This window comes from Panthera leo, chromosome A1 (genome assembly GCF_018350215.1).
Source record: "Panthera leo isolate Ple1 chromosome A1, P.leo_Ple1_pat1.1, whole genome shotgun sequence".
Taxonomy (NCBI): domain Eukaryota; kingdom Metazoa; phylum Chordata; class Mammalia; order Carnivora; family Felidae; genus Panthera; species Panthera leo.
The window spans coordinates 212,673,033-212,698,288 of NC_056679.1; the positions used below are offsets into that span (position 1 = coordinate 212,673,033).

Sequence of the window (25,256 nt, forward strand, 5' to 3'; positions counted from 1 at the left end):
AATATAAAAGCTATCTAGATTCCCTCTTTTAACCAAAACATCACTGAATTTTAGTAAAACGTCATGTATGCATTTTTTAAATTTATCATCTCTGTGCTTACTGTTAAATTCTAATACTCTTTATAAAGTTGTTGAGGGAAAAGGCTGCCTTAAACCATACTTAATTCCAATAAATTCCACCCTTTATCTTGAAACTCATCATTTGACCAGAACTGGAAGAGGTCCATCCTGAAAATAACTTACATTTAAAACAGGTAAATTGTTGTTGTATGGAAACCAATTTGACAATAAATTTCATATTAAAAAAATAATAATAATAAAAAAATAAAACAGGTAAATTGTTATACTCCTGTAGAGTCTGTGATCTGAATACAATTCTAGGTCTCTGTAATTAAAGCAGCAATTGGCATTTGGCTATAACCAAGGGCAAGAGGGAAACAGAGAAAAAGAGAAGCATCTTTCATCATCGTTGTTTTGTGGTACACTTTACCCATGCTTTTAAAATATAAGTGAAATTCAATCTTCAAAATGAAAAAATAGACACATTTTCTAATAGCAAAATATAAGATTAAAAATACCTAAAAATAAAATGTTAGTGTGAAATAGGGTTTTTTTACATTAAAAAATGAAACATTTTAGATTTGCCTTTCTTATATAAATCCTCTTATCTTATTAATAGTTACAACTTTCCAGAATAGCTTTTATGAGACACTGAAGGAGACAGGCAGGAAACCCTTTTTCAAGATATGACATCAGGACCTGAATATATACATTGGACAGAGCATTCCTCAACCTCAAATCCATCCAGCAGCACTAGAAAAAGGAATGCTGTATTTCCAACCTTGAGATTTTTCATTACATTTTCTTCTTTTTGGATCTTAAATTCTTTCCAAGAATATTCTACTTTAAAAATGATTTTATTCTAGCTATAAAACATTTCATTTAGGAAAACCACACGTTGTAGCCTTATGTGAAATGTCCCCAAAAGCCATCAAGATATGGAGACATCGCATTTTCAAAACATAAATCTAATCATAGGCCCTGAAACAGTGTGACTATTTAAACAGAGTGATGTTATATTCTCATATTTGCTTGTCATGAGATGAAAGGCCAGGAGGCATATGGTGATTAATAATAGTTCCTGAGCTTCTAAAGAAATTATACAACAAAATGACTAACTGCTTAAAAGAATGAGTTCTTCAAGAGCGCCCCTTCTGTTCCGTTGATGTCTTTCATCCCATCTATCTCCTTAAAGAATCTCAGGGCAAAAGAAAAGGCTTTCTTTTAAGCCACTGAAAAATGGGATCTGATGGAATCTTCCCGTAACTCTCGATGTTTTCCAACATTACTTTCTTCTTGCTGGCTTCGCCTCTCAATGGTTATTCTGTATTTCTTCCTGGGTAAAGGGAAAGTGAATGCAGTAATAAAACCTCAGTTGGCTACAAAATACTATGGTTTCTCTTACAAAGAATGCCCTCAAGGGACATCTGGGTTTGGGTTGATAAATGAGAAGTGACAGAATATGAAACCCTGGTCAGAGATTAAAGCTGTGTGCCCCAAGGCATTATGCACTTCTTCAAGGAGGAAAATTGGCATGCTTTCTGAAATGCCATAGAACAAACCTCCCCCTTTTTCCCTGGGTGCCTTGTGGGTTAAGTCTTGTCTGTTCTGCCACAGAAGCTCTCCCTAACTCCCAGGATGTGCCCTAGATAAAGATCAGACTAAGTATACTGTGACCAAAGGAACAGGAATACAATTGTTCCCACAAAGAATCACATACACCCAGAGTTAAATTTCCATACAGAAATGAAGAAATCTTGGTCTAATGACATGAGAATAAGCCACAAACTCAATCACCAAAGATTACAAAGGAATGAATCGCCCTCATCATTTGGGACTATCAGTATCTTGAACACACATAAATATTACAAGTTTACAAGCTTTGGGGCTTAACCACAGTGATAATTAAGCACATGGATTCTCCAAACTGAGCACACACCAGCCTGAGAGTGTTGATTAAGGGCCACCTCCTCCTCTTCAGAAGGTGAACTCAGACACCTATTTCTGAATTGGAGGAAGCTTAAGAATAGGTAAGTTGTTTCTCCTTTGTCTACTTACACATTTGGTGGGTAGTAGGAATTTGTGCCAGAATATTTGTGATCAAAGGATAGCAGTGGCTCTGTGGCTGACAGGGGGATGCAACAGAAAGCCTGACCCACTACCCAGTATGCTAACCCACTGACCACCAAACCACCAGGGTCACAAAGACCATCACAGAAGAACAGCTTAGTTCTTTTAACCACCATGATTTGGGGGTAAGACCAAGATATAGACAAGTCATAGGGAGGACTGTGCAAAGGCAAGTGACAAGGGCAATAAAGGAGAGTGAATTTTAAAACTTGATAAAAACAGTTCTCACCTGAAAAAGTAGAAGGCCATTAACAAACCAGCTCCTAGTAAGGCCCCCACAACAATTCCTGTCACTGCCGATTCTTCTAGACCACCTGCTTAAAAAAGAAACATAGATAATCAGAGTTCATTTTGAGAAACAGAAATATCTCAAGTTTCATTCACTGGAAGGTGTATCTCAATTTCCCACTTGAGGCAAATTTTCCTTTTTTTTAAGAAAGATTTTCTAGGGGATCCTGCACCTTCATTTGTTTGCTAAGCACAAAGCTTCAGAAGCATTTAAGAAAGGACCAGATGGACGAACATACCACTCGAAGAGAGTGAGAACAATGAGAAAAAGCAGGTTCCAAAAGTATCTGAGGAGCACAAGGACTGAAGTTTTAGACACATCCACACTGAGTTCATAGTCAGAGAAGACAACTGGACAGACCATGGGACTGACCCAGCACATCTTACTTTCACAGATGGATGATGACACTTCAAAGTGCTAGAAGATTTGGTGAAAAATGCACTGGGTTAATATTCTGTTTTTAGATGTTCTCTCACCAGAGCCAGAGTTTCATGTCAAAATGTCCTATATAGCTTTGCAAAGATGGGAATAACAACTTGAAACAATCAAATTCAGTAGTGTCCCAGTTATTATATAAACATGACAAAAAGCTAGCTTTATATAAACAGCATAGTGTCAGACTTTAATGCATTATCTCATTTAATCCTCAGAACAGCTCTAAGAGTTGGGTGCATTTTTTTCATTTTACATATGGGAACACAGAGGTTTAAAGAGGTAAAGGAATATTCCTAGGGTCACAAAACCAGTAAGTGACAAGGGTGGGATTTCAAACCCATGCCCAGTAACTCCAGAGAATGTTCTTAACACACTTCTGCCCTACTCCTCCCCGTAGTTATTGCATATACATAAATAACATGGTTTGAAGGCTGGACCCAAAATAATAAGCATAAATACATTAGCCTAAAGTGACCAACTGGCCCGAAAGATCAATATTCACTTGGTTCTCCCTCACTAGCTTATCAAAGGGTCTCTCTAAAGCAATGACTTCCAACAGACTCCTATTTGTAAGCTCCTTATAAGAATGTCCACTTGTGGGGCGCCTGGGTGGCTCAGTCCATTAAGTGTCCGACTTCAGCTCAGGTCATGATCTCGCATTTCATGAGTTTAAGCCCTGCATCGGGCTCTGTGCTGACAGCTCAGAGCCGGGAGCCTGCTTTGGATTCTGTGTCTCCCCCTCTCTCTGCCCCTCCCCGGCTTGTGCTCTCTGTCTCTCAAAAAATGAATAAATGTTAAAAAATTTAAAAAAAAAAGAATGTCCATTTGCTGGGGCACCTGTGTGGCTCAGTCAGTTAAGCATCTGACTTTGGTTCAGGTCATGATCTCATGATTCATGGGTTCAAGCCCCACACCAGGCTCTGTGCTCTGTGTCTCCTTCTCTCTCTGCCCTTCACCCACTCGTGCTCTCTCTCTCTCTCTCAAAAATAAATAAACACTAAAAAATTTTAATTAAAAATAAAAGAATGTCCACTTGCTTCTATATTTATGACAAGGCTTCTCATGAATAATATATTTTACACTTATTTGCTAATTTGCAAATTTGGGAGTGTTTAAGTCTGAGGGGTAGGAAGGTACCAACAAACTCTGAAGATCAGACTGAGACTTGCTACACATTTCCTATTTGATCTTTTTATTTTCCCCAACTAGTAATGCCAGATGCTAAGAGATGATACATAGTAAGAGATGGAGTAATAGGAAGAAGTCATCTAGCATTTTGGGAAAAGATGAAAGAGAAGAAAGACCTAGAAACCTCTGGTGAAGGTGGGGTGCCAGTTCGTGAACTGTTCCCCTGGGTTTTACCACATCGGAAGAAGAAAGCTGAACGTTCAGAACATGAGCTCCTAGAGAACATCTGTCTTTTAAACTTGCATAACACTGACATTAAAGATGGTGAAACACAGCACAAGTTAAGTCTCTAAACTTACATGATTTGCAAGGGGAGCTGTTTGTGTGCTCCACGATTCTGGTTTCATCTATTCTCAGTTTTAAAGGTCCCCAAGGATATTTGACATTCGGCCGCATTTCAAAACGACCTTCTTTTCCAAAGTAATCACCGATAACCTACGTAAAAGCAGAAAACATGCAAACTGAAAGGTCGAAGTTATCTGTTTCCAAAGGAGGCATAGGGTGGGCTCCCCTGTGACACTGACTATAGTGATGTGTTTTTGAGGACTTTGTAAGTCAGGATTTGTGGTCACTGATGGTGCTTTCAAAGGAGGCATAACTGAGGGAGAACTGTGGCTCCCCATGGCAGGAAAGTGGTTACACAGAAAACAATAATCTTGGAACTCATGGCTCCTCCCTCACTCATCCGAGGAGGTGCTGCTTGACCCGTCTGCCGTCTGCCACAGAGCAGCCCACACACAGGCAGCCATTTGTAAGGCCCCAGTTACTTTTAGGGATGTGGGAGAGAGTCAGGCATCTCATACCCAGATTAAGCCAGTCCAGGTACACAGCCTCATGCCACTCAATTAGCTGGGCACATAAAGGGTCAAAAGTATCTTTTAGGAACATCCTGTTTCACCCTCCTCTGTTTGGAAGATTATCCCCTGATTTCGAGAGTTACATTCTCCTCTCTGCTGAATTTATCCCATTTGCACCCCATTTCCAGACAACTTTTTTTTCACTTGGTTCAGTTTTCTTTGATGCTCACTTCAAGGTTCACCCACGGTTTCTGGTTCAAACAGATGTTCCATCAGCTACCTGGGCCCTGATCTAGAAGTACCTTCCCACCCAGGTTCTCAGGATCTGTTTCTCTTTTTTTCCTGGGCACCAGCACACTGCTCCTGAGTGGCCTGTGACATCTCCCCCTCTGTCTTCTGAAGGAGGGCCAGCAAGCTCTCACAGGCTAGCTCATGTCATAGTAAAAAGAATTCTAGATAATCACCAAAATACAACAATCACTGGCATGTACGGAGCATGTCCCAAGTACTTTAACCTCACAACGAGCCCATAATAGACTATTACTATCCTCCCTTTACAGAGGGAGAGACTAGAATGCACATGAGACTCAGGCCACTCCAAGGGTGAAAAATCATTCAGTACATGTAGCAAGTGTCAGGTCCAGCTGGCTCTGCTCCTCCCACAAAGGCCACATATATGTGTACTAAGAGAAAAGCAGCAAGCCCTTTAGGCCAGGGTCACATCAAGTGCTATGGAAACATCAACCCTGGATGAGAGCCATCAAAGAAGCACATTTGGCCACTGGAAACAGGATTTCCCCACTCAGGATAAACATGGAACCGTTTCTTGAAATCTTCCAGGATCCCCTCAACCAGAAGGGAGCCCTCTCTACTTGGAAACTCCTAGATTTCCAGCTCATTTTTATTTGGAGGCTGCTCTGGGGACAGCTATTTGGACACCAGAACAAATGCATTCCTTGGAACCTCAACAAGCAGAAGGAGCAGCCGAGGCAGTCTCATTCGCTCACCTCCTGGGTGCCCGCCTCTGGGTCTGTCATTGCAATCACAGAGAAGTCCCCGTACCGGTCTCCATTGGCATCTATGGACACCTGCCCGGCAATACCTAGAGGATGAGACGGGAAGAACTCCAAGTTAGTGACTTCAAAGGCCTCTGTCTGCCACCAAAAACAAGAAAATGAATTGACAGGATTTTTTAAACAAACTCATGCCACAGGGAAGCTCATCAGACTCTGAGCATTTTTGTTGGCATTTGGAAAGACATTGTAATTTCATCTGTGTCTGCATTCCTAAATTCTTAACATTTCTCCATTTAAAAATGAAAAGAAAAAGAAATAAATGACCCTCTTTGGGGAATATGTTTAGGAAAAAAAAAGGTTAAGGCTAATCCTGAAAGCAGCATGCTTATCCCAGAGTCTTGTATTAATTAAAAACAAACAAAAACTGCAAAGAGAGAGAGGCTGGAGGTGTGGTGCACTCCTAGACCTGTCATGAGTTCATGTTATCACTGGCCAAACATTATAGAAGAGAAGTCATTCCAGGCCCAGGACTCAGTGAATGTGCATCACTATAGGCACACTCAATGTACAGGAGAGCAGAGGGCCTGCTTCACAGGCCATGGGAGCCAAGAGCTAAAGAAGAGCTAGTCTTCACCCTACTTGTGTTCATTAATTCATTTTTATTGTGTTTTGTTTTGGGGGTGTTTTCCCAGTTTTATTGAGCTATAATTGACATACCTCACTGTATGAGTTTCAAGCATCCAGCATAAAGGTCTGACTCGGGTATATTGTGAAATGATCACTACAGTAAGTTTAGTTGACATCTGTCATCTCATATAGATACATGAAGTCACTCGTTGTTTATCCACATGAGTTCTGGGTCGTTACTAGGTGCTGAACTGGACACATTCCCCACTCAAGACAGGGGCAGCCTGGACTAAGGATTTCACTTGTTCGCACTGGAATCTGACTGCATGTATTTTAATCCTAGCTTTCACATTTACTAGCTCTGTGACCCTGGGCAAGGACTTAGCCCTCTGGGTCTCCACCTTCAGGACTGTAAAAGAGGAACAATAGTACCTCTCAGCCAAGAGACTGTTGAGAAGATTAAATGAGCTACAACAGGTAAAACACTTCCACCACAAGTATAAAAGAAGTTAGTTGTTTTCTTCTACTGTTACTGTGCCTGGAATACCACCACTACTGTGCCCGGAATCTGGGAGAGGGCATCTGACCATGCCCACACCACTCAGAAAAGGAGCTGGCACATCCAGTTGGAGACTCAAGGAGGATTCAGTAAAAGAGCAGATCTTTCATAGGAATACTAGTAAAATCCATGATTTAGACAAGCAGCCATCAGGAAGTAGCAGTATTCTAAGCAGAAAGGCCAGACTTGTTCATATTTACAAAGTCATGGAAGCTGAAAGGAACCAGAGGGACCATGACATTCTGGGGTAGGTGGCCCATGCGTGTGGAAGGAAGCAGTGAGATGTAAGGCTGGCATAGGATGGCCAGAGCATGGAAAGCCTGAGTGCCCACACAAAGGATTTCAATTTGCTTTGGCTAGCAACAGTGGCTTAGACAGCTAATCAGTAAAAGAGAATATGTATCATTAGTTGATATCAAATGTCTATACTGTAATTTTCATTAACTAAGCAAGAGAATGCATAGGTCAGCCACATTCTAATTAACTAAGGCAATTTGTTTTCTTTCATTTTAAACTGTGTTAAAGTTCAGTGTAATTCTTAGTGTTTCTATTGATTTGATTCTCTCTGGAAGTAAAATGAATGTCTGGGAAAAGGGATCCCAAGGGAAAGTTCCATCCTCTAGTGTGGTTTGGAGAGGGCAAGTATTTGGGTTTACTGTCCTTTTGGTTATGGTTTGAGGGCCCACTGATTTTTCCAGACTTCGGTCTATTTTGCCGCAAACAGAATGGAGCTACCATTCATCTTGATTTTTTTGTCTTTCTAATATATGCCGGTTACAGAGGATACACCTATCTTAAACTTGTTTATTCTTGACAGCCTATACAACGTTTAAGTCACATATGTCATTTTTAAACATCATATTTATCTTGGGGCACCTGGGTGGCTCACTCACTCAAACATCCGACTTCGGCTCAGGTCATGATCCCGCAGTTCATGGGCTCAAGCCCAAAATCAGGCTCTGTGCTGACAGCTTGGAGCCTGGAGCCCTCTTCAGATTCTGTGTCTCCCTCTCTCTCTGCCCCTCTCCTGCTCATGCTCAGTCTCTCTCTCTCTCAAATGTAAATAAACATTTTTAAAATCTTTTGAAAACATCATATTTATCTCCAAACATATTGTCTATCCAAAACCATTTGTTATCCTGTTCAGAGGTGTTTATAAAGAAAGATGTGTTCTGCTAAGGGTTTTGTAGAGTATTTTATAAGACAAGGTGGCCCTAGTAATCCAAGACCTCATTACACTTTAAGCTATTACAATTCTGCCAAGAAATGGGGTGAGAACCCTCAGGGTGGCCAATTAGCAAGTGAGACTTCACCTGAGAGTATTGTGTATAAGGTGAGATTGTCAAGCTGACAGCAGAATTTTCCTGTACATAAGTAATGAGACTTTCCACCCTCATTTCCATTGGCCTGTAGTGGACTTCAAGGTTTGAGCCACAGTCCTATTTACCTTGTCACTCTGACCTCTCCCACAGAGAGGAAATTCAGCTTCTTCCCAGGCCATTTATTGAGAGCCTTGAAAGACGGTCATTGGTTTCACAGTAATAAAATCCAAATCTGTCAAATAACATCCAGAGTATTTTTCCCTTAACAATTTAATGGTCACTTACAGAATGACCATTTCTCAGAGTTCTTTTGGGAGCTACCCTCAGACTGATCATTGTTTAGCAAATAAAATCGGCTTTCCAAATAATTCAAGCCCAAAACTTACATTGGCTTCAATTATCTTTATATCTGGACAAATAAGAGTCTAAGTTTAGACTCGACTATATAGTTGATTGTTTTAGGACTCATTTCATATTGTCTGTGTAGACCTGGCCCTAGAATGGAAGCATCAGGATGACCTATGGGAAAATTTAGTCCATGCCCTCTATACAATGCTGAATTCCAGCCCTTGTGGGCACCTGCCCTTCCCTTAACAACCTCCTTCAGAAGACCAAGAACAAATGACCACACCATGTAGTAAGGAACAGCTAAAAATGGGATGTGGCCTACCAAGGTTGTGTCCACACACACACTAGTTTCTCAGTGTATTGGGCACAACTTCTGGGAAATCTGACTCTGTCCTAATATGCCCCCTGAATTATCTGATTGGATTCCAGCTCCTCAACTGAAGCAGTCACAAGTTGAGCAAGACAATCCTGGAGGCTTATTTGTTTGTCATGTCCTACAATCTGTCTAAACTTAACGTAGATGCTACTCTAGTGTCAAGTAAGACATGACATTCACTAAAACCACCACAGAGAAACTAAAGCCAATTGTCACCATATTTGCTGCCCAGACAACTGGAACTTGACCTCTCAGCACTGTCCTACCATTCCTAATAAACAAGGGCAGGATGAGGCAATGGAGTGCATTGAAATCCCAAATGAATATGTGTGTGTGTGTGTGTGTGTGTGTGTGTGTGTGTGTGTGTATGTCTGTGTGTGTGTGTGAGCGTGCACGCTCCAAATCTAGACTTGGCAGTACTTGTTCCCATCACTGAAAAATTTCATTAATTGAATTGCAAATAGATGTAAGCATAGCCCAGTGTATGAAAGGGCTCACAGGAGGGGTTAGTGTGATGTAGGACTGAAAGGGCTCTTGTCGGTCATCAGCTAGTCCAACTCCTTCATACAGGTGATGACAGAGAAGCCCAAAATAGTGTGACAGTGGCTAGGATGCAGGTTCCCTGAACTCCTGGTCCAGCAATCTGTACTCCATATCAGTGGTTTTTAAATGATACCCATCAGTATACTATACTTTATTTTCCACATAGTCCCCGTAAGGACTCCTTTTAAAGACTTCAGAAAGATCATGTCCCTCAAAACTTTCTGGTGGCTTTCTATCTCACTCTGGGTGGAAACTAAAGTCACCAGCACAGCTTCCAGATGCATGTGATTTGTCCCCCACTCCCTCTCTGACTGTGGCTCCTATCACACTGCCCTTCACGTGCTGTGCTTGAGCCCAACAGGCCTCTTTGCTCTTCAGGGGGGCCACTCAGCACTCTCTCGCCAGATACACTCAAGGTCTCTGTGTTTGCTGCTCTGTCTGGAATGTTCCCTCCTAAACATCTACATAATTTCTTTCACTTTACTCAGGTCTCTACTCAACTTCAACGTACCAGAGACCTTCCCCAGCCACTCTCTTTAAATTAGCAGTCCTCCCACCACCCCCTCCTGTCACTGTCTATCTCCCTACCCTGCTTTATTTTATTGCCCCTGAAATGGTGTATTTGTTTGTTTATCACCAGTTCCCTCCACTACCTGGAAAGCTCAACTGATTGCAGGGAGGGTCTTTAGCTCACTGCTGAATCCTCAGCACTTTGAACAGTGCCTAGCGTATAGCAGGTGCTCAAGAATATTTGATGAATGAATGGGTGCATGAATATAAAATTGACATCTGCAAGGCTCCAGCAGCTGGGTCATTCTCATTGAGTCCCATGTTAATCTTCTTTGAGACTGTCAGTGAAGTGAAAGGAAACCAGAATTCTATACACTATTAGCAAGAATTCAGACCAGGAGACCTTTTGGGAAGATATTTGGCAATATTTAATGCACCTTAAAAGGCACTAACATACTTTTGGACCCGGATATCTCACGACTAGAAATATTCCCCATTGGATGTACTCACAAAAATTCATCAAGATGTGTAAGATGCTTGAGATAGCATTTTGCATAACAGCAAAAACTGTAAACAACTGAAGTATCCGTCAATAGGAAACTGATTAAAGAAATCCTTGTACAACCATATAGTAGAAAAATATAGAACCATCATTTTAAACTGTGCTGAATCATGAGTGCTCATATGGAAAAATTTTTTACTTGACATACAAGTTTTAAAAAAAGATGAGATGGAAGAGTGACATTCATTGTATGGTTCCTTTTGTATAAATTTTTTTGATAAGATATATAAATGCATATGTGCTGGCAGAAGGCACAAAATATTTTTAGACTAAATCATAGGAAATTGTTAATAGTGGTTACATTAGGGAGAGGAGACTAGGGTGGGAAGGAAAACTTTCACTTTTAATTTTGTACATTTTTGTACTGTTTAAATTTTCCAGCCAAGAATAGTCTCATTCTTGTACAATTTTTAAATGTCAACAGAGGTTGCTTGAGTGATGAGATTATGGGCCATTTTTTTTTGCTGTGGTTCATATACTTCTCTGTTCTAAAGAAAGCCACAGCTGATATTCACCATTTTAGAAATAAAATAAAAACAGAGGGCTTGATTAGACTTGCTTATAATCTCAAACTACCCATGATTAAATTGATGAATGTGTATCTGGGATTATTTCATTTAAAACTGATCACAGAACTCTTCACAAACTAATTATTTGTTGTGAATAAGGCTTGTGACAAATTTAATTTGAAGAAGCATAGAGTTGTTATCTAACAATCAAAAGGAGACAAGGTACTTCCTGTTTCAGTGGGATTCTTTCAAAGCACTTTCACAAGCTTCATCTCATTTAATTTTCACAACAAGCCTGTGAGGTAGTTTGAACTTGACATATTATCCTTACTTTACAGCTGAGGAAAACAGGAAACTGACAAAGTCCCATAGGTGTAAGAAAGAAAAACAGAACCAGGGAAGAAGAAGCTTGATCATCTACAGAGTGTTGTCATCTTATAGACTAAATCCTCACCTTCAAATGTTCTGTTCCAAGTCTGTTGGATAATTTTCCCTCCATCCTTCTTGCTGTAACCAGCTCTGAGTACTTCATGTAAAGCCAGAACATAGAGGAGGATGGCATCGTGGAATCCTTCAACAAACATGTTAACCTGAAAAGGAAACCCCAGTTGGGTGAGCCCAAACACCAATGACTCAACGTTCATGAATAATGTAAGCAAATCAAATGGTTAACAAGTTAGACTCAAGGTTCACAAGCAATGGCAGAGATGGGCAAAGTGTAGCCAACAAGAATCATGCCAAGATTTTCCTGGTACTGGCTTAGTGAGGAAAATCCTTCCCAGGTTTAGGAATTTGGAGAGCAGTAAAGATATTACACAAGTCAAGGAAATTGTACCTGTTGACGAGGTTAAGTATTCCAGGTGCATCACACTTGCCCATAGTTCCCTCTATACGGGTGCTTTCTTTCTTCCTCACGTCTACTCTCTACCTCAAGCCAGCCTAAGTCCAACCTCCCCCTTTAGGTTTTCATCTCCATCAGTCACCATGATCTCTCCATGCTCTGAATATAAAACTGACTAAAAGAACAGTAGGGATCCACTCATTCATGTTTGGATACTATTGAAAGCCTACTCTAGTGCTGGTGTTAAGGATTCAAAGAGGAGTGCTATTCCTACCTGCCTGGCATCTGTGGGCACTGCCATTCCTACCTGCCTGGCATCTGTGTCCTCTCTTCCATCAGCAATGGCATCTCAGTTTCTCTTTCCAGTTTGTGTTTGTACTTGTTCCTGTGGATCTGACCATCTCTACCCACCCTCTGGACTACCCCTCCCCACCCCAAGTTCTAAGGACAGGAATGGAAATATGCTGGGCCATTGGTTTATCCCAGCCAGGTCCTGGCTTAAGTAAGATAGCCCTTCCCCTCAAAAAACTTAAGCTCCATGTGAATTTGGGGAAGTCATTTAATTTCTTTGAGCATTGTTTCATTCAATAAGCATCATTTGAAAGTTCAGGTACCATATTTAAACCCATTGAACATGAAATGAGAAAATACAATCTTGAAATTTAGTAGCTTACAAATTCTGTATAAAAGTACAAAAAAAAAAAAAAAACACCACACACACACAAAAGCAAGTCTTTTTATTTCAGGAGAAATTGTCAAGAATGGAATGCCGTGGAGCAGAATGAATTCAGCATTCCACAGATGACCACCATTAAGTCTTTGTGAGGAGGCATTCTATGCCTCATTCCTAGAAAAGGTTCCCATAGGAAGAGAGCCACAACTGACCTGCATCACCTAGTTCAAATACACAAACATCCATAGAAAACACAGCTCAATGTCCAGTGCTACTTGGCCTCATCTCATCCTTAAGGATGGTGAGTCCTGTTTTTTGTCATAGAAGCAAATGTTTTGCATTTGCCAAAGTCCAGTGCTGAGAGGCTGTTTAGAATAATGGCTAGAGCCTGGGCTCACTACCCAGAGCTGCCACTTCCTGGATGTGTTTCTCCACAACTCTGGGCCTCAGTTTTCCCTATCTGGAAAATGAGGAAAATAGTAGTACTTATCTCGTGGAGTTGCTCTTAGGTTTAAATGAACTAATAGATGTAAAAGACTTCCAACAGTGCCTAACAGAGTTGGCACTCACTGTTGGGTTTTACTGTTGTTATTGTCTACATATAGAGAATTATAAACCTAGGGATCCTGCTTAGCCTTTAATTCCTAACAGCAGTATTCAGAAAATAAGCATTCTACTTATGGTATAACATATCTTATGGACCCATTTTACACTTAATGGAAACTAAGGCTCCTTGTTCATGCTTTAACATGCCAAGCAGTGTTCTTACTTCCAGAATGTCACACCCTTAATTCTGCCCAAGCATAAGGTGTGCAGCCCGCACTGGTCAGTTCCACGGACCATCTGGGAGAAGAGAGGTGTCTGATCGCAGAAAAGCTCAGAATTAGTTGCAGGGCCCAAAGTCTAATCCTAGCCCTGACACATTACTTAATCTCCCTAATCTTAAATTTCCTCACTGGCTGAATGGGGGTTTAGTGCCTGCTCATCCCACAGAGCTCTTCAGGGGACTGAATTAGTGATTGCATATAAAACATCAGAAACAGTTTCTGGGACTAAGAAAGCAAATGGTAGACATTGGCTTTCACTCTTAACCATCAGCTTAAGTCTCAGAGAGTCATTATTTTCTTAGGCAAAGAAGAATGATGTACAAATAACATCTAGTCAAAGATGATTTTCTGCTGATTTGGCTATGCTAATTCAATTTTCCAAAGGAATATGAAATTTTCACTTAAGCCATGAAGTCATCATGGCTTAAGAAAGTGTGCATGCTGATGAGTTAATGAATTTTAATAAGTGGACTTTAGGGGCACCTGGGTGACTCAATCAGTTAAGTGTCCTACTCTTGATTTTGGCTCCATTCTCACAGTTCATGAGATTGAGCCCTGAATTGGGCTCTGCAGTGACAGCATGGAGCCTGCTTGGGATTTTCTCTTCCTCTCTCTCTGCCCCTCCCCTGCTTGTACTCTCTCTCTCATAATAAATAAATAAACTTAAAAAAAAATAACATAGTGGTCTTTAGCTGTGTAATTTCTTAGGCCATGGTAAAAACATTTTTCAAAAAAATCTATCTTCCCTGGGATAATTATATAAAACTCATCCTGCTACAGGGGCGCCTGGGTGGCTTGATTGGTTAAGTGTCCGACTTTGGCTCAGGTCATGATCTCACGGTCCGTGAGTTCGAGCCCCGCATCGGGCTCTGTGCTGACAGCTCAGAGCCTGGAGCCTGTTTCAGATTCTGTGTCTCCCTCTCTCTCTCTGCCCCTCTCCTGTTCATGCTCTGTCTCTGTCTCAAAAATAAATAAACGTTAAAAAAATTAAAAAAAAAAAAACTCATCCTGCTACACAGGGAAGTCATACAGCCCTGGACTATGGGAAATATAAAGTGGCTCAGAAAAACTCTGGTCTAATCCTCTCAGTACTCTGAGAACCAAAAGAGCATCACTCCCCATTAGTCTTTCTGCACTCTCTAATTGAAGGTTTTCCCTCTCCTTGTTCCTGGGGAGCCTAGTCTGAGCCCTGTTAAATTGTAAATTACCAGCCACTGGGTATCAGCTCTCCACTTATCTTCCTCCCCCTCCTGATTCCTGCTCAAAACCTAGGGCCACCATGCTGACATTGGGCACCCAAAGCACTGGACATGCGCCCCAGCATCAACCACCTTCTGGCCCCTCCTCTTCCTTCCTTCTTGCTGTGCCCTCTAAATTGCCCCTTCTACAATTGCAAATTATCTGGCTGAGAAACATGAATTTGGATTACCCTTTTCCTAACAGGTTTGATGGTAGAAGAGAATAGATAGGTTCTGAACACATGGCCAGGTCTGAAAACTCATTCTATCTTGATTTGCAAATGGATCGCAAAATTTACCTTTTCCTCTCAAAGTGGCTGAGTGTTTCCCTCTCCTGCCAAAATTAGCAGGAGAGCTGCTGACCTGCTCCGAGGCTCACTGGCACCCTGGGCTGCTGCGGAGGAGGTTTCATAACACCTACCTCATAGGACTTCAAGCCAGAAGCAAAACCCCAGAGACCGTCTTTTCTCGAGGAGAACATTCTCACATCCACATGTGTTTTTTAATGGGAGGAAAGCCCATCAGCACATTATAGACACTAAAAATCACAAGTGCAAACATTTTTTTTAATGAGGAAGAAAAAGAGCCAGAGTATTAAGTTGCCTTTGAAACATTTTTCACTCGACCTCCAGGCTGAAAGGAACAAGATCATCTGCTCTGTCCCCCTGCCTGTGGTCATAACAAAATTTGAACCTCGAAATCCATGATCCATGACAGATCATGCTATAGTTACTAATCAAAGAAAATAGGATACCCTTACCTGAGTATTCCAGTATTTAGCATCATTTCTAGCCAAAAAGCTCTTCCGTACCGTCATTAAGCATAAGTCTTAATTAAATTCCTAAATGCAGCCATTCCCCTGCTAGATACCGAACAGAGTTAAGAGAACAATGTAGTTCTTGGGGCGCCTGGGTGGCTCAGTTGGTTAGGTGACCAACTTGGCTCAGGTCATGATCTTGCAGTTTGTGAGTTCGAGCCCCGCATCGGGCTCCGTGCTGATAGCTCAGAGCCTGGGGCCTGCTTCAGATTGTGTCTCCCCCTCTCTCTACCCCTCCCCTGCTCATGCTCTGTGTCTCTTTCTCAATAATAAGTGTTAAAAAAAATTTTTTTAAAGAGAGAACAATGTAGTTCTTGAGCCCTGGGAGTTTACAATCTCAACCAAATAGCCCCACAGTTCCACAAAACACATAGATGAACTCCATACTAGAAAGTTATGAAGCAGAAAGTTATGAACCAATGAGGGACAAGAGTCAGAGTAATAATTATTTGTGCTGGGTATCATCAAATAAAGTATCTATCATTTAAAAAAGATGGAAGTCATTCATCATCTTCCACTCACTCTGGGAAGTTTTCCAGAACAAGGTAGCATGCTGGCACTAACTCTCTCATCATTTCATCTCCATCCTCCTGATCTTGCCCTTTTAGTTGGCCAGCATCAGATATTCCAAATGAAATATAGCCATTTTGCCACTGGCCTTCCTCTCTGATAGTGCCTGTCAGCCATGTCCATTAGTGTTTTTTAATTTTTTTTTAATCCTCTATCATGGGGAAAGCTGAATAGAAATCTTGTTATATTTTAACTGAGCATATAGAGTTGCCATTCATAACATGGCTCTTATCTGTGACAGTGAGCAAAGTCTTTCTTATTTCTCTTTGGAGGGGCAAGTTGAGATTGATAGATGAATTCTTCAATGCCTGAGTTCCAAACAAGTAAGCAAAGTATGCTGCATGCCTCAGCTGTTCTGTAAAGTGAGAATGAGTAACACAGCAGTAATCTAGCTCCTGGGATGTCTGGATATCTGAGAAAGACTCTAAAGCTCTCAGACCGAGGCTACTGGGAGAAAGCTACCAAAGTTAAATGCTAAGACTAGGCTGCCCTGGGATTTTGCTTGTGGTATCCACATAACTCAAGCATATCACACAGTGGTTCTATCTTCCTTGCCACAAACCAATGGTTCGTAATGCAAATGAGGAAAGCTGAGAGTGTTGGGCAACATTTCTCAAAAGTCTTTTGAAAAAGACATGACCCTTAACCTCTCACTCAGTTGAAGGGGAGATGGAGTAAAGGGAAATTTTGATGGCTTTCTGAAAAGGTAAGAAGAGAGAAGGGTCCAGGGCACCCAGAGACGGGTCCATCATAGCAGGAACAATGGCAACTTGTCTAATTAGTAATAAGACCCTCAAATGAAACTTATCCAGCTGGGCCCCTGTTGATCATGGACAGGGGAAAGAAATTGCCTGGGCATGCCACATGGGTAGGCCAAAGGTTAGAGAACATTATACATTTGATGAACACTTTACAAGTGATCTACATGCAATAAAAACAGAGATACTATTTGTTTTAATTCAACTTTCTGTTGAATTAAAAAAATTAAAAATCTATAATTTAGGGGGCACCTGGGTGGCCCAGTCAGTTAAGTCTCTGACTTCGGCTCAGGTCATGATCTCATGGTTCGGGAGTTCAATCTTCACATCGGGCTCTGTGCTGACAGCTCAGAGCCTGGAGCCTGCTTTGGATTCTGTGTCTCCTCTCTCTCTGCCCCTCTCTCACCTCTCAAATATAAACATTAAATTTTTTTTTACTCTATAATTTAGGATAACAGCAAGAACTTCCATAAGCCAATGGACATCACAACCTCTTCAACACCAAAAGGCAGAGTTCTCATTCTTACTGGCAGACATTCCCAATGTCTGCTCTTCTGTACTGGGCCTGCCTTCATGGAATTCACACTTGGTCACTTGCTTATTTTAGCCTTGAGGAAAGTTAAGTTGAAAATCTAAATCCTTATCCTAGTTGAAATCTGAGGAAATGCAAAGGTCAAGTGGCTTATTAACAACAGTGAGGCAGCACATCAGGGAGAGAGCCAGAACCCAGTTATGTGCTAGGCTGAAGCATTGCCATAATATCTGACATATTTCTTTCTCCCTGTGCTGAGGTTTGCCCTAAGTTTTCCAAATAACTATCTCTATCCTGGGCTCAGCTCCACCCCTATAGCAATACCTACTAGGATTAACTCAGATCTTATAGCCTAGAGTGTGGCTGCCGACAAACAGAGGTAGATTTTTTTCTCTCTCTCATCACCTAACACATAATGTATCATTAAACAAAAGCAGTCCTGAGAAGATTGTTAAGTCAACTTATGACCCCTCATTTGTCTTCCATACCACAGCAACTGGCTGCCCTTTTAATGACTGCAGCAGCAGTGGAGGCTAAATGCAGGCACCACAGTGCTGATACGTGGCACTCATTTATTTACACAAGCAAACCTCAGCAAGGAAGGCATGCAGGGCCTGCTGGTGGGGAGCAACAAGGTAGAGGAGGACTCCATGGAATTGGCCTGTTGGAATTGGTGGATGTGGAGCACAAGCAAATGATAATGACTTAAAAACTCTCCCCTTGCTCATGCAGAGAATTCAGTCATATGATATATCTACCCTCTGAATGTGTCACACACACGTCATATCCAGATGCTTCTCATCACCCTTACCCTTGATGGCTTAGTTGAGAAATACACATACATAATGACATAATTGTCCCTGGCTTTCAGATGATCAAGTGAGCAATGTCTGCCCTTGGCCTTGATTTCCACCAGTACCTGACCAGATGTACCTCTGGAAGGCTTGGTGACCAAACCCCCAAGACTGCTCTAGACACTCTCTGGCCTCTCTTCCCAGGGGTCTGTGGTCCTGTCAGGCTCAATGTTGAAGTGGGTAAATGTGTATACCAAAATCTAATGAGAGAAGGGCTGGGGCATGCAGCAGGTAGTGAGGTAGGCCCAAGCCAGTACAAGGGGTGACCAAGTCAAAGGGAGATGGAGACAAGGAAACATGAGAGGACAATTTCTGGCTTCATTATTTCCAAAAGGCCAAAATCAGAAAGAACATGTAAATTCTAATTTCTCCAACTTGATGACATCCTTTTAGACAACCTGAGAACTTCAGATCACTTCTCCTGAATTTCTTGAGTCATCTATAGATACGATGGCAAGGAAGAGATGAGCAAAAATCCAAGTTTAGATGGGTTTTTTTTGGGGGGGAGGGGTGGTAGTTACTTCTTTTCATTTCTGTCTTGTATCTTAAAATAAAACCGGTCCCTTTTTCTTTAACCAATTTCAAGATGTGGTAAGGACTGAGCTAAGATCCAGAACCCTAATTCCTAGTTCTAGCATTTTTGATTTATTCAACCACTGTGAACAGTCAGCACCTTAATTTTGTTCAATTTTTAATTCAGAGTTTCCCAAGCTGTATTCCACAGAGGCAGCATTCTTTAAAATGTAATGGATGACTCTAGAAATAGCAGTAATGTGTCTAATAAGTTTACAAAATGCTAGGTTGAATAAAGTCAAGCAGTTCTCTTTACTGCCAGATAATTATCATAACAGCTAACTTTTACTGAACATCTCCTACATGCTAAGAGATATGTAAACACTTAAGTTCTACTGCATTTAGTCCTTACAAAACTTTCATAGATAAGTCCTGTTATTATCCCCTGAAAGAGACTCTGACTAACCCTTTAACAGAATGGAGATATCTTGGTCAATGGATTAGGTCAAAATTCCAGAAAATGTTGGGGCAGACAAGCTCTTAGTAGGGGTCCAAACCAGAACTGCCTAGTTATGACATTTATCTTACTGATATGTTCAGCCAACTAATCCTGGAAAAAAAGCTTTGTGCTCTACTTTGTGTTTTTAATTGACTTGGTAGCTCTACAAGTTGAGTACATAGACTGGAAAGAGCAATGAGAGACTATGAATGAGAAGACTAAGACAATGTTCTTCAGGGTGATGGAAGAATAGAACCCACACCTAGAGAGGGAATGAGATGGCAGAAGATGAAAGAAGAAAGGAGGAGAAGGTACATGAGGCAACAAGCTAACTTTCCCTCGTTTCTTAATTCAGTCTTTAAGCCAGAGCTAATACAACATGACTCAGATCAAGTGGATCAGGAGTTCTGATAAGTCATTGACTCAGATAAAGTTAACTGTGTTCCAGCAATCAATAAAAAGGCCAAAGGAGCATCTAAATAAGCTGGATGTTAAGGATGAGGGTCCTACTCCAAAGACCAGTCTGTTCCAAGCACATCAGCAGCCAAACCATGTAATAAAAGATCTACTAATGTGATGTTTTTTTAACTAGCACACAACACAAAATATGATGACTTTGATAAGTAATAGTAATAAATGTAGCAAAGCTTCATCTACCCAGTTTCATCAAATAAAAAAAGATGTCTCATATCAGCAAAGTTTCCAGGTTCTTAAACATTATTTCTCTAAGTATCAAAGTTTTTGAATAATACAAACACTTTTGATGGAAGTGCCTGTAAAATTAGCCACATACATTCCTGCCTTGGTAGCATAAGTATGCTGAATGTGATATTAACTTATTACAATTCTCCATATGTAAAGCTATGACAATAGCCAGTCCAGTAGGCTTCATTGCTATTGAAAAGTGTACTGGGGGGCGGTGGCTCAGTCGCTTAAGTGTCCAGCTCTTGATTTCAGCTCAGGTCATGATCTCATGGTCATGAGATCGAGCCCCTGCAGCAGGCTCTGCACAGAGTGTGAATCCTGCTTGGGATTCTCCCTCTCCCTCTGCCCTGTCCCCATGTGCACATGTGCACTTTCTCTCTCTAAAGGGAAGAGAAGAGAAGAGAAGAGAAGAGAAGAGAAGAGAAGAGAAGAGAAGAGAAACGAAAAGAAAAGAAAAGAAACGAAAAGAAAAGAAAAGAAAAGAAAAGAAAAGAAAAGAAAAGAAAAAAGAAAAAAAAGGAAAGTGTATTGGGCTCTTTACACAATGCTGACACCAGACTTCTATGTTTCTAGATATTCTCACTTCTTCCATTCTGATAGAACATGAGCTGGGACCCACTTCCTTTTCTGAAATGCTTCCTTCCCTTGGCTACTGATTGTTCTGCATCTCCTTATCTAGCCATTCCTGTTGGTGACTCCAGGGTTTTCAACAGCTAAAGAACTAAGTCTAAATGTTTCAGGGTGGTGAAAAACACTCTTTAGTATTAGCCACACTCCCAAAAGAACTTTATGCCTTACTCTTTACAAAATCTCTTAGATTCTCTGAGCATGCCATGAAGTACCTTTACACATTAGCCCCTGGGCTTGGAATGCCCTCCACATAAGTCTTGTCTCATCCAAAGCAAACTCCTACTCAACTTTACTGGACATTCTCAGATTACCCTCTCCAGATCCACCTTCTACCCTTCTTCAACCAGCTCTGTGCCCTGTGAGGCTGGCATATATGGACAACATCAACTGGGTCCCCTTGCCCTCTGGTTTCTGGTTGGTTCAGCAGATGAGAGGGTAGAAGGAGATAATGGTCAGGATGTGAGAGGCTGCACTCCTCCACCAGATGCCACAGGTGGTTCTCCCCAACAGCCACAGACCTCATGGGTGCTAGAAACCTCTCCCTCCTCTTGCCCCTTCTAGTCTAGGGGCTGTAACAGCTTCCCACATTTGCAGGCCATGAGGTTCTTTGCCATTGTTTGTTGATTTTCCTTAATTCCACACTTACCTTTGTAATAGTCCCTTTACTGAGTTCTCTTTCATTTCCTTTCAGTGTGTCTTTTATTTCCTCCCAGGATCCTAATGGACACATCAACTTTCTGTGAGCCACTCAAACTTGTTCTTGCTGCATCCTTCCCTGAACCACCCAATTCCTCCTTTCTTCCACAAGTACACTTAGTGCACATATTATCTCACTCACCAGTCTATTTTACTCTTTTGCATGCCTCCATACCCTGACATTCCACAAGCCCCTTAATGCACAAACCATATGTTAGGTACCTTAGTTTTCCTAGAATCTAGCCCTGCATCTAACACAGAGACTGTACTCACTTGAGTTGACTCCACTGTCACCTGTCACTACCTGTTACTTTCACTGTGCCTACTTCTAGATGCCATCTTCTTCTCTCAGGCTTACTACTATTAATGTTCTGTAAGCTGGAGAAAGAAATCACAAAGCTCATTATAACTGTACTTAAAATGGGGGTAAACAGTTTCTGAGTGAGGATTTGAGAGATTCTCCTATAATAAAATTAATAAATTAGATGTTTGCTTTAGCTGCTCAAAAGCCTTTTTCACACACTCTTTGCTTTTGACTGGGTCTAATGTAGTTGAGATTGCCATAAAATTGATTCAGCAGGTACTTCTAAGAGAAAGACTTCCAGATTTTGACACCCAATACAGGATTCTCATGCTGAAACTAACAAATAATTCTCAGCCAGTAAATGAATGAACTTTTTTCTTTTCTTTTTTTTTTATGTTTATTTACTTTTCAGAGAGAGAGCATGAGCAGGAGGGGCAGACAGAGAGCGAAACAGAGAATCTAAAGCAGGCTCCACACTGTCAGAACAGAGCCCGATGCAGGGCTTGAACTCATGAACTGTGAGATCATGATGTAAGCCGAAATCAAGAGTTGGACACTGCCGAACATTTTTTCTTTTAATAAATTTTTTGCCATCAAGTTTGCTAAACACACACACAGACACACACACACAATAAAACTAAATATTATCTCCCCTACAAGAAGCTTAATTCCCTACACATTTTGAACACTGTTTATTAAAGGAAATTAAGGAATTATTGGAAGATTTCAGGTGTGATAATAGTATTATAGCTGTGTTTTTAAAAAGAGTTCCAGTACTGGCAGAGTAATTTGTATTAGATTAATTTTTCAAAAAGAAATTAAACTCTCTAAACAAAAAGTTTTAAAAAGGACTAATTGAAGACAATGGGAAGTGACCAAAAAAGAGGCCAAAAACAGAGGAAATTTGATCCTTGAAAAAATGGACCACATTTCATAAAAACTAAATGTATATGGTTTTCCTCTAAGGGTACTCCTTGTCTTGGGGTATCTAGGACTCAAGCAGAAAGTCACAGCCTTCTTGGCTTTAGAGGTCAGAGGGTGTAGTTCAGAGCTGATATTGAGGACATACAATGAGGGAGTAAATCCCGGGCAGAAGAGAGCCACAGAGAAGGGAGCATTCCAACCTGTTTCATAAACTTCTGTCCTTAGTTGATTTTTTTAATGTTTATTTATTTTGAAATTGGAAGAGAGAGAGAGAAAGGAAGCCGAGGAGGGACAGAAAGAGAGAGATGGAGGAAGAGAATCCCAAGCAGGACCTATGCAGTCAGCACAGAGCCTGACGTGGGGCTCGAACTCACAAACTGTGAGATCATGACCTGAGCCAAAATCAAGAGTCAGATGCTCAACTGACTGAGCCACCCAGGCGCCCCGAGTCCTTAATTGATTTCTAAACTGCACATATACAAGAAAGACACCAAGGAATCCAGTAGAAAGCAACAGCTGGAAAGCTGAAGAAGCTAAAGAACATTTAAATTGCTGCCTTCTAGAGTTTGTAACTTGAGAAATATCTCAGGCTTTCTGGTAAAACCCCATATGGGCCACACCTTAGAAGTAAAGTCTATACCAAGAGACTAAGGATTCATCCTAAAACTGAAAGTAACCCAAAACAGAATCACCTTAATAAAAAATAAAACCAAGCTTCCAAAAGTTCAAAGTGGGTGGTCAGTAATTTAACTGCCTGCTAGAACAAAAATCACTCTTCAGGGGAACATAACTGAATACACTCTCTATAACATCATCCACAACATCCATTACAAACTCAAAAAAAGTAAACATTCAGGGGCATGAGAGATCATCTATAGTCAAGAAAATAGTGAGTAAAAGGTGACCCTGAAATGATCCAAATGTTGAAATCAGCAGATAAGAACTTTAAAGCAGCTTTATATATGTTCAAAGATTTAAAGAAAAAGATGACCAAAAAGAAGGACCAAATGAGAAATCAGTGGAGAAATGTAAGGTTTAAAAAAGAACAAGTGGATATTCTAGAACTAAAAAGTACAATATTGAAAAAAGAAATATTCACTGGATAAGTTTAAAAGCAAATTGAGTCCATGATCTTAAAGATATCAATAGTGGGGCTCCTGGGTGACTCAGTCAGTTAAGCGGCCAACTTTGGCTCAGGTCATGATCTCACAGTTTGTGAGTTTAAGCCCTGCTTCAGGCTCTGTGCTGACAGCTCAAAGCCTGGAGCTTGCTTCGGGTCCTGTGTCTCCCTCTCTCTCTGTACCCCTCTCCTTGTGCTCTATCTCTGTCTCTCAAAAATGAATAAATGTTAAAAAAATTAAAAATTAAAATAAGCAAATAAATAAAAATTAATTAATTTTAAAAAAGATATATCAATAGTAAATATCTCAATCTAAAGAACAGAAACTATATAAAGTGAACATACAGGGGCGCCTGGGTGGCGCAGTCGGTTAAGCGTCCGACTTCAGCCAGGTCACGATCTCGCGGTCCGTGAGTTCGAGCCCCGCGTCAGGCTCTGGGCTGATGGCTCGGAGCCTGGAGCCTGTTTCCGATTCTGTGTCTCCCTCTCTCTCTGCCCCTCCCCCGTTCATGCTCTGTCTCTCTCTGTCCCAAAAATAAAAATAAAAAACGTTGAAAAAAAAAAAATTTTAAAGTGAACATACAGACCCCAACTGTACTTTCTGTATATTCTACTGTATATTCTACCAACAAAAAACTGAAGATGAATTTTTTATTCTACTTACAACAGTATCAGAAGACATAAAATTATTAGCACTAAATTTAACCAAAGACATGCAAAACCGCCACACAGAAAACTACAAACATTATTGAGAAAAATTAAAGATGACTCAAATAAATGGAGAGATATATGTTCACAGATTGGAAGATTTAGTGTTTTTAAGATGTCAGTTTTTCCCCAAATTGGTCTACAGATCAATACAATCCAAATAAAAAATCCCAGCAAGTTTTCTTTTTTTTAGAAATTGGCAAGTTGATTCTAAAATTTATACAGAAAAAAGAAAGAACTTAGGACATGCAAAACTTCCCTGAAAAAGAAAAGCAAATTAGAGGACTTGTGTTATCAGATTTCAAGATTTACTGTAAAGCCACAGTATTCAAGACAGTATAGAATTGGTATATATACAAATACATAGATTAAAGGAACAGAATAGAATCCAAAATCCACACTAATATCGTTATCTGAGTTTTGACCAAGGCATTTCATTCACAGTGGGAAAAACAGAATTTTTTCAACACACGGTAATGGGACAAATTTACTTTTAAAATATGGGAAAAAACTAAAACTTGATTCCTATCTCTCAGCATATACAAAAATTCATTTGATAAGGATCACAGACCTAAACATAAAAGCTAAAACTATAGGGGTGCCTGGGTGGCTCAGTCAGTTAAGTGTCCGACTTCAGCTCAGGTCATGATCTCACAATTCGTGAGTTTGAGCCCCACGTCAGGCTCTGTGCTGACAGCTCAGAGCCTGGATCCTGCTTTGGATTCTGTGTCTCCCTCTATCTCTGCCCCTCCCATGCTCACACTCTGTCTTTGTCT

The 25,256-nt window shown here is 40.8% G+C and overlaps 1 protein-coding gene across 2 annotated transcripts in view; it reads right to left on the reverse strand.

Moving 5' to 3' along the window:
* Positions 1 to 603: 603 nt before the first annotated feature.
* The window catches only part of NPR3 (natriuretic peptide receptor 3), a 73,410-nt gene continuing 48,757 nt past the window's right edge, over positions 604 to 25,256 (reverse strand). The window contains exons 4-8 of one of the 2 annotated variants that reach the window (XM_042952439.1): positions 11,726 to 11,861; positions 5,907 to 6,001; positions 4,402 to 4,537; positions 2,420 to 2,504; positions 604 to 1,396 (exon numbers count right to left, since the gene is read on the reverse strand). In XM_042952439.1, coding sequence (XP_042808373.1) covers positions 1,285 to 1,396; positions 2,420 to 2,504; positions 4,402 to 4,537; positions 5,907 to 6,001; positions 11,726 to 11,861 — 564 coding nt within the window. In that variant the 3' untranslated portion in view covers positions 604 to 1,284. Of the gene's footprint in view, positions 1,397 to 2,419; positions 2,508 to 4,401; positions 4,538 to 5,906; positions 6,002 to 11,725; positions 11,862 to 25,256 lie in introns of both variants that reach the window. The other variant, XM_042952432.1, reaches the window with a different exon arrangement.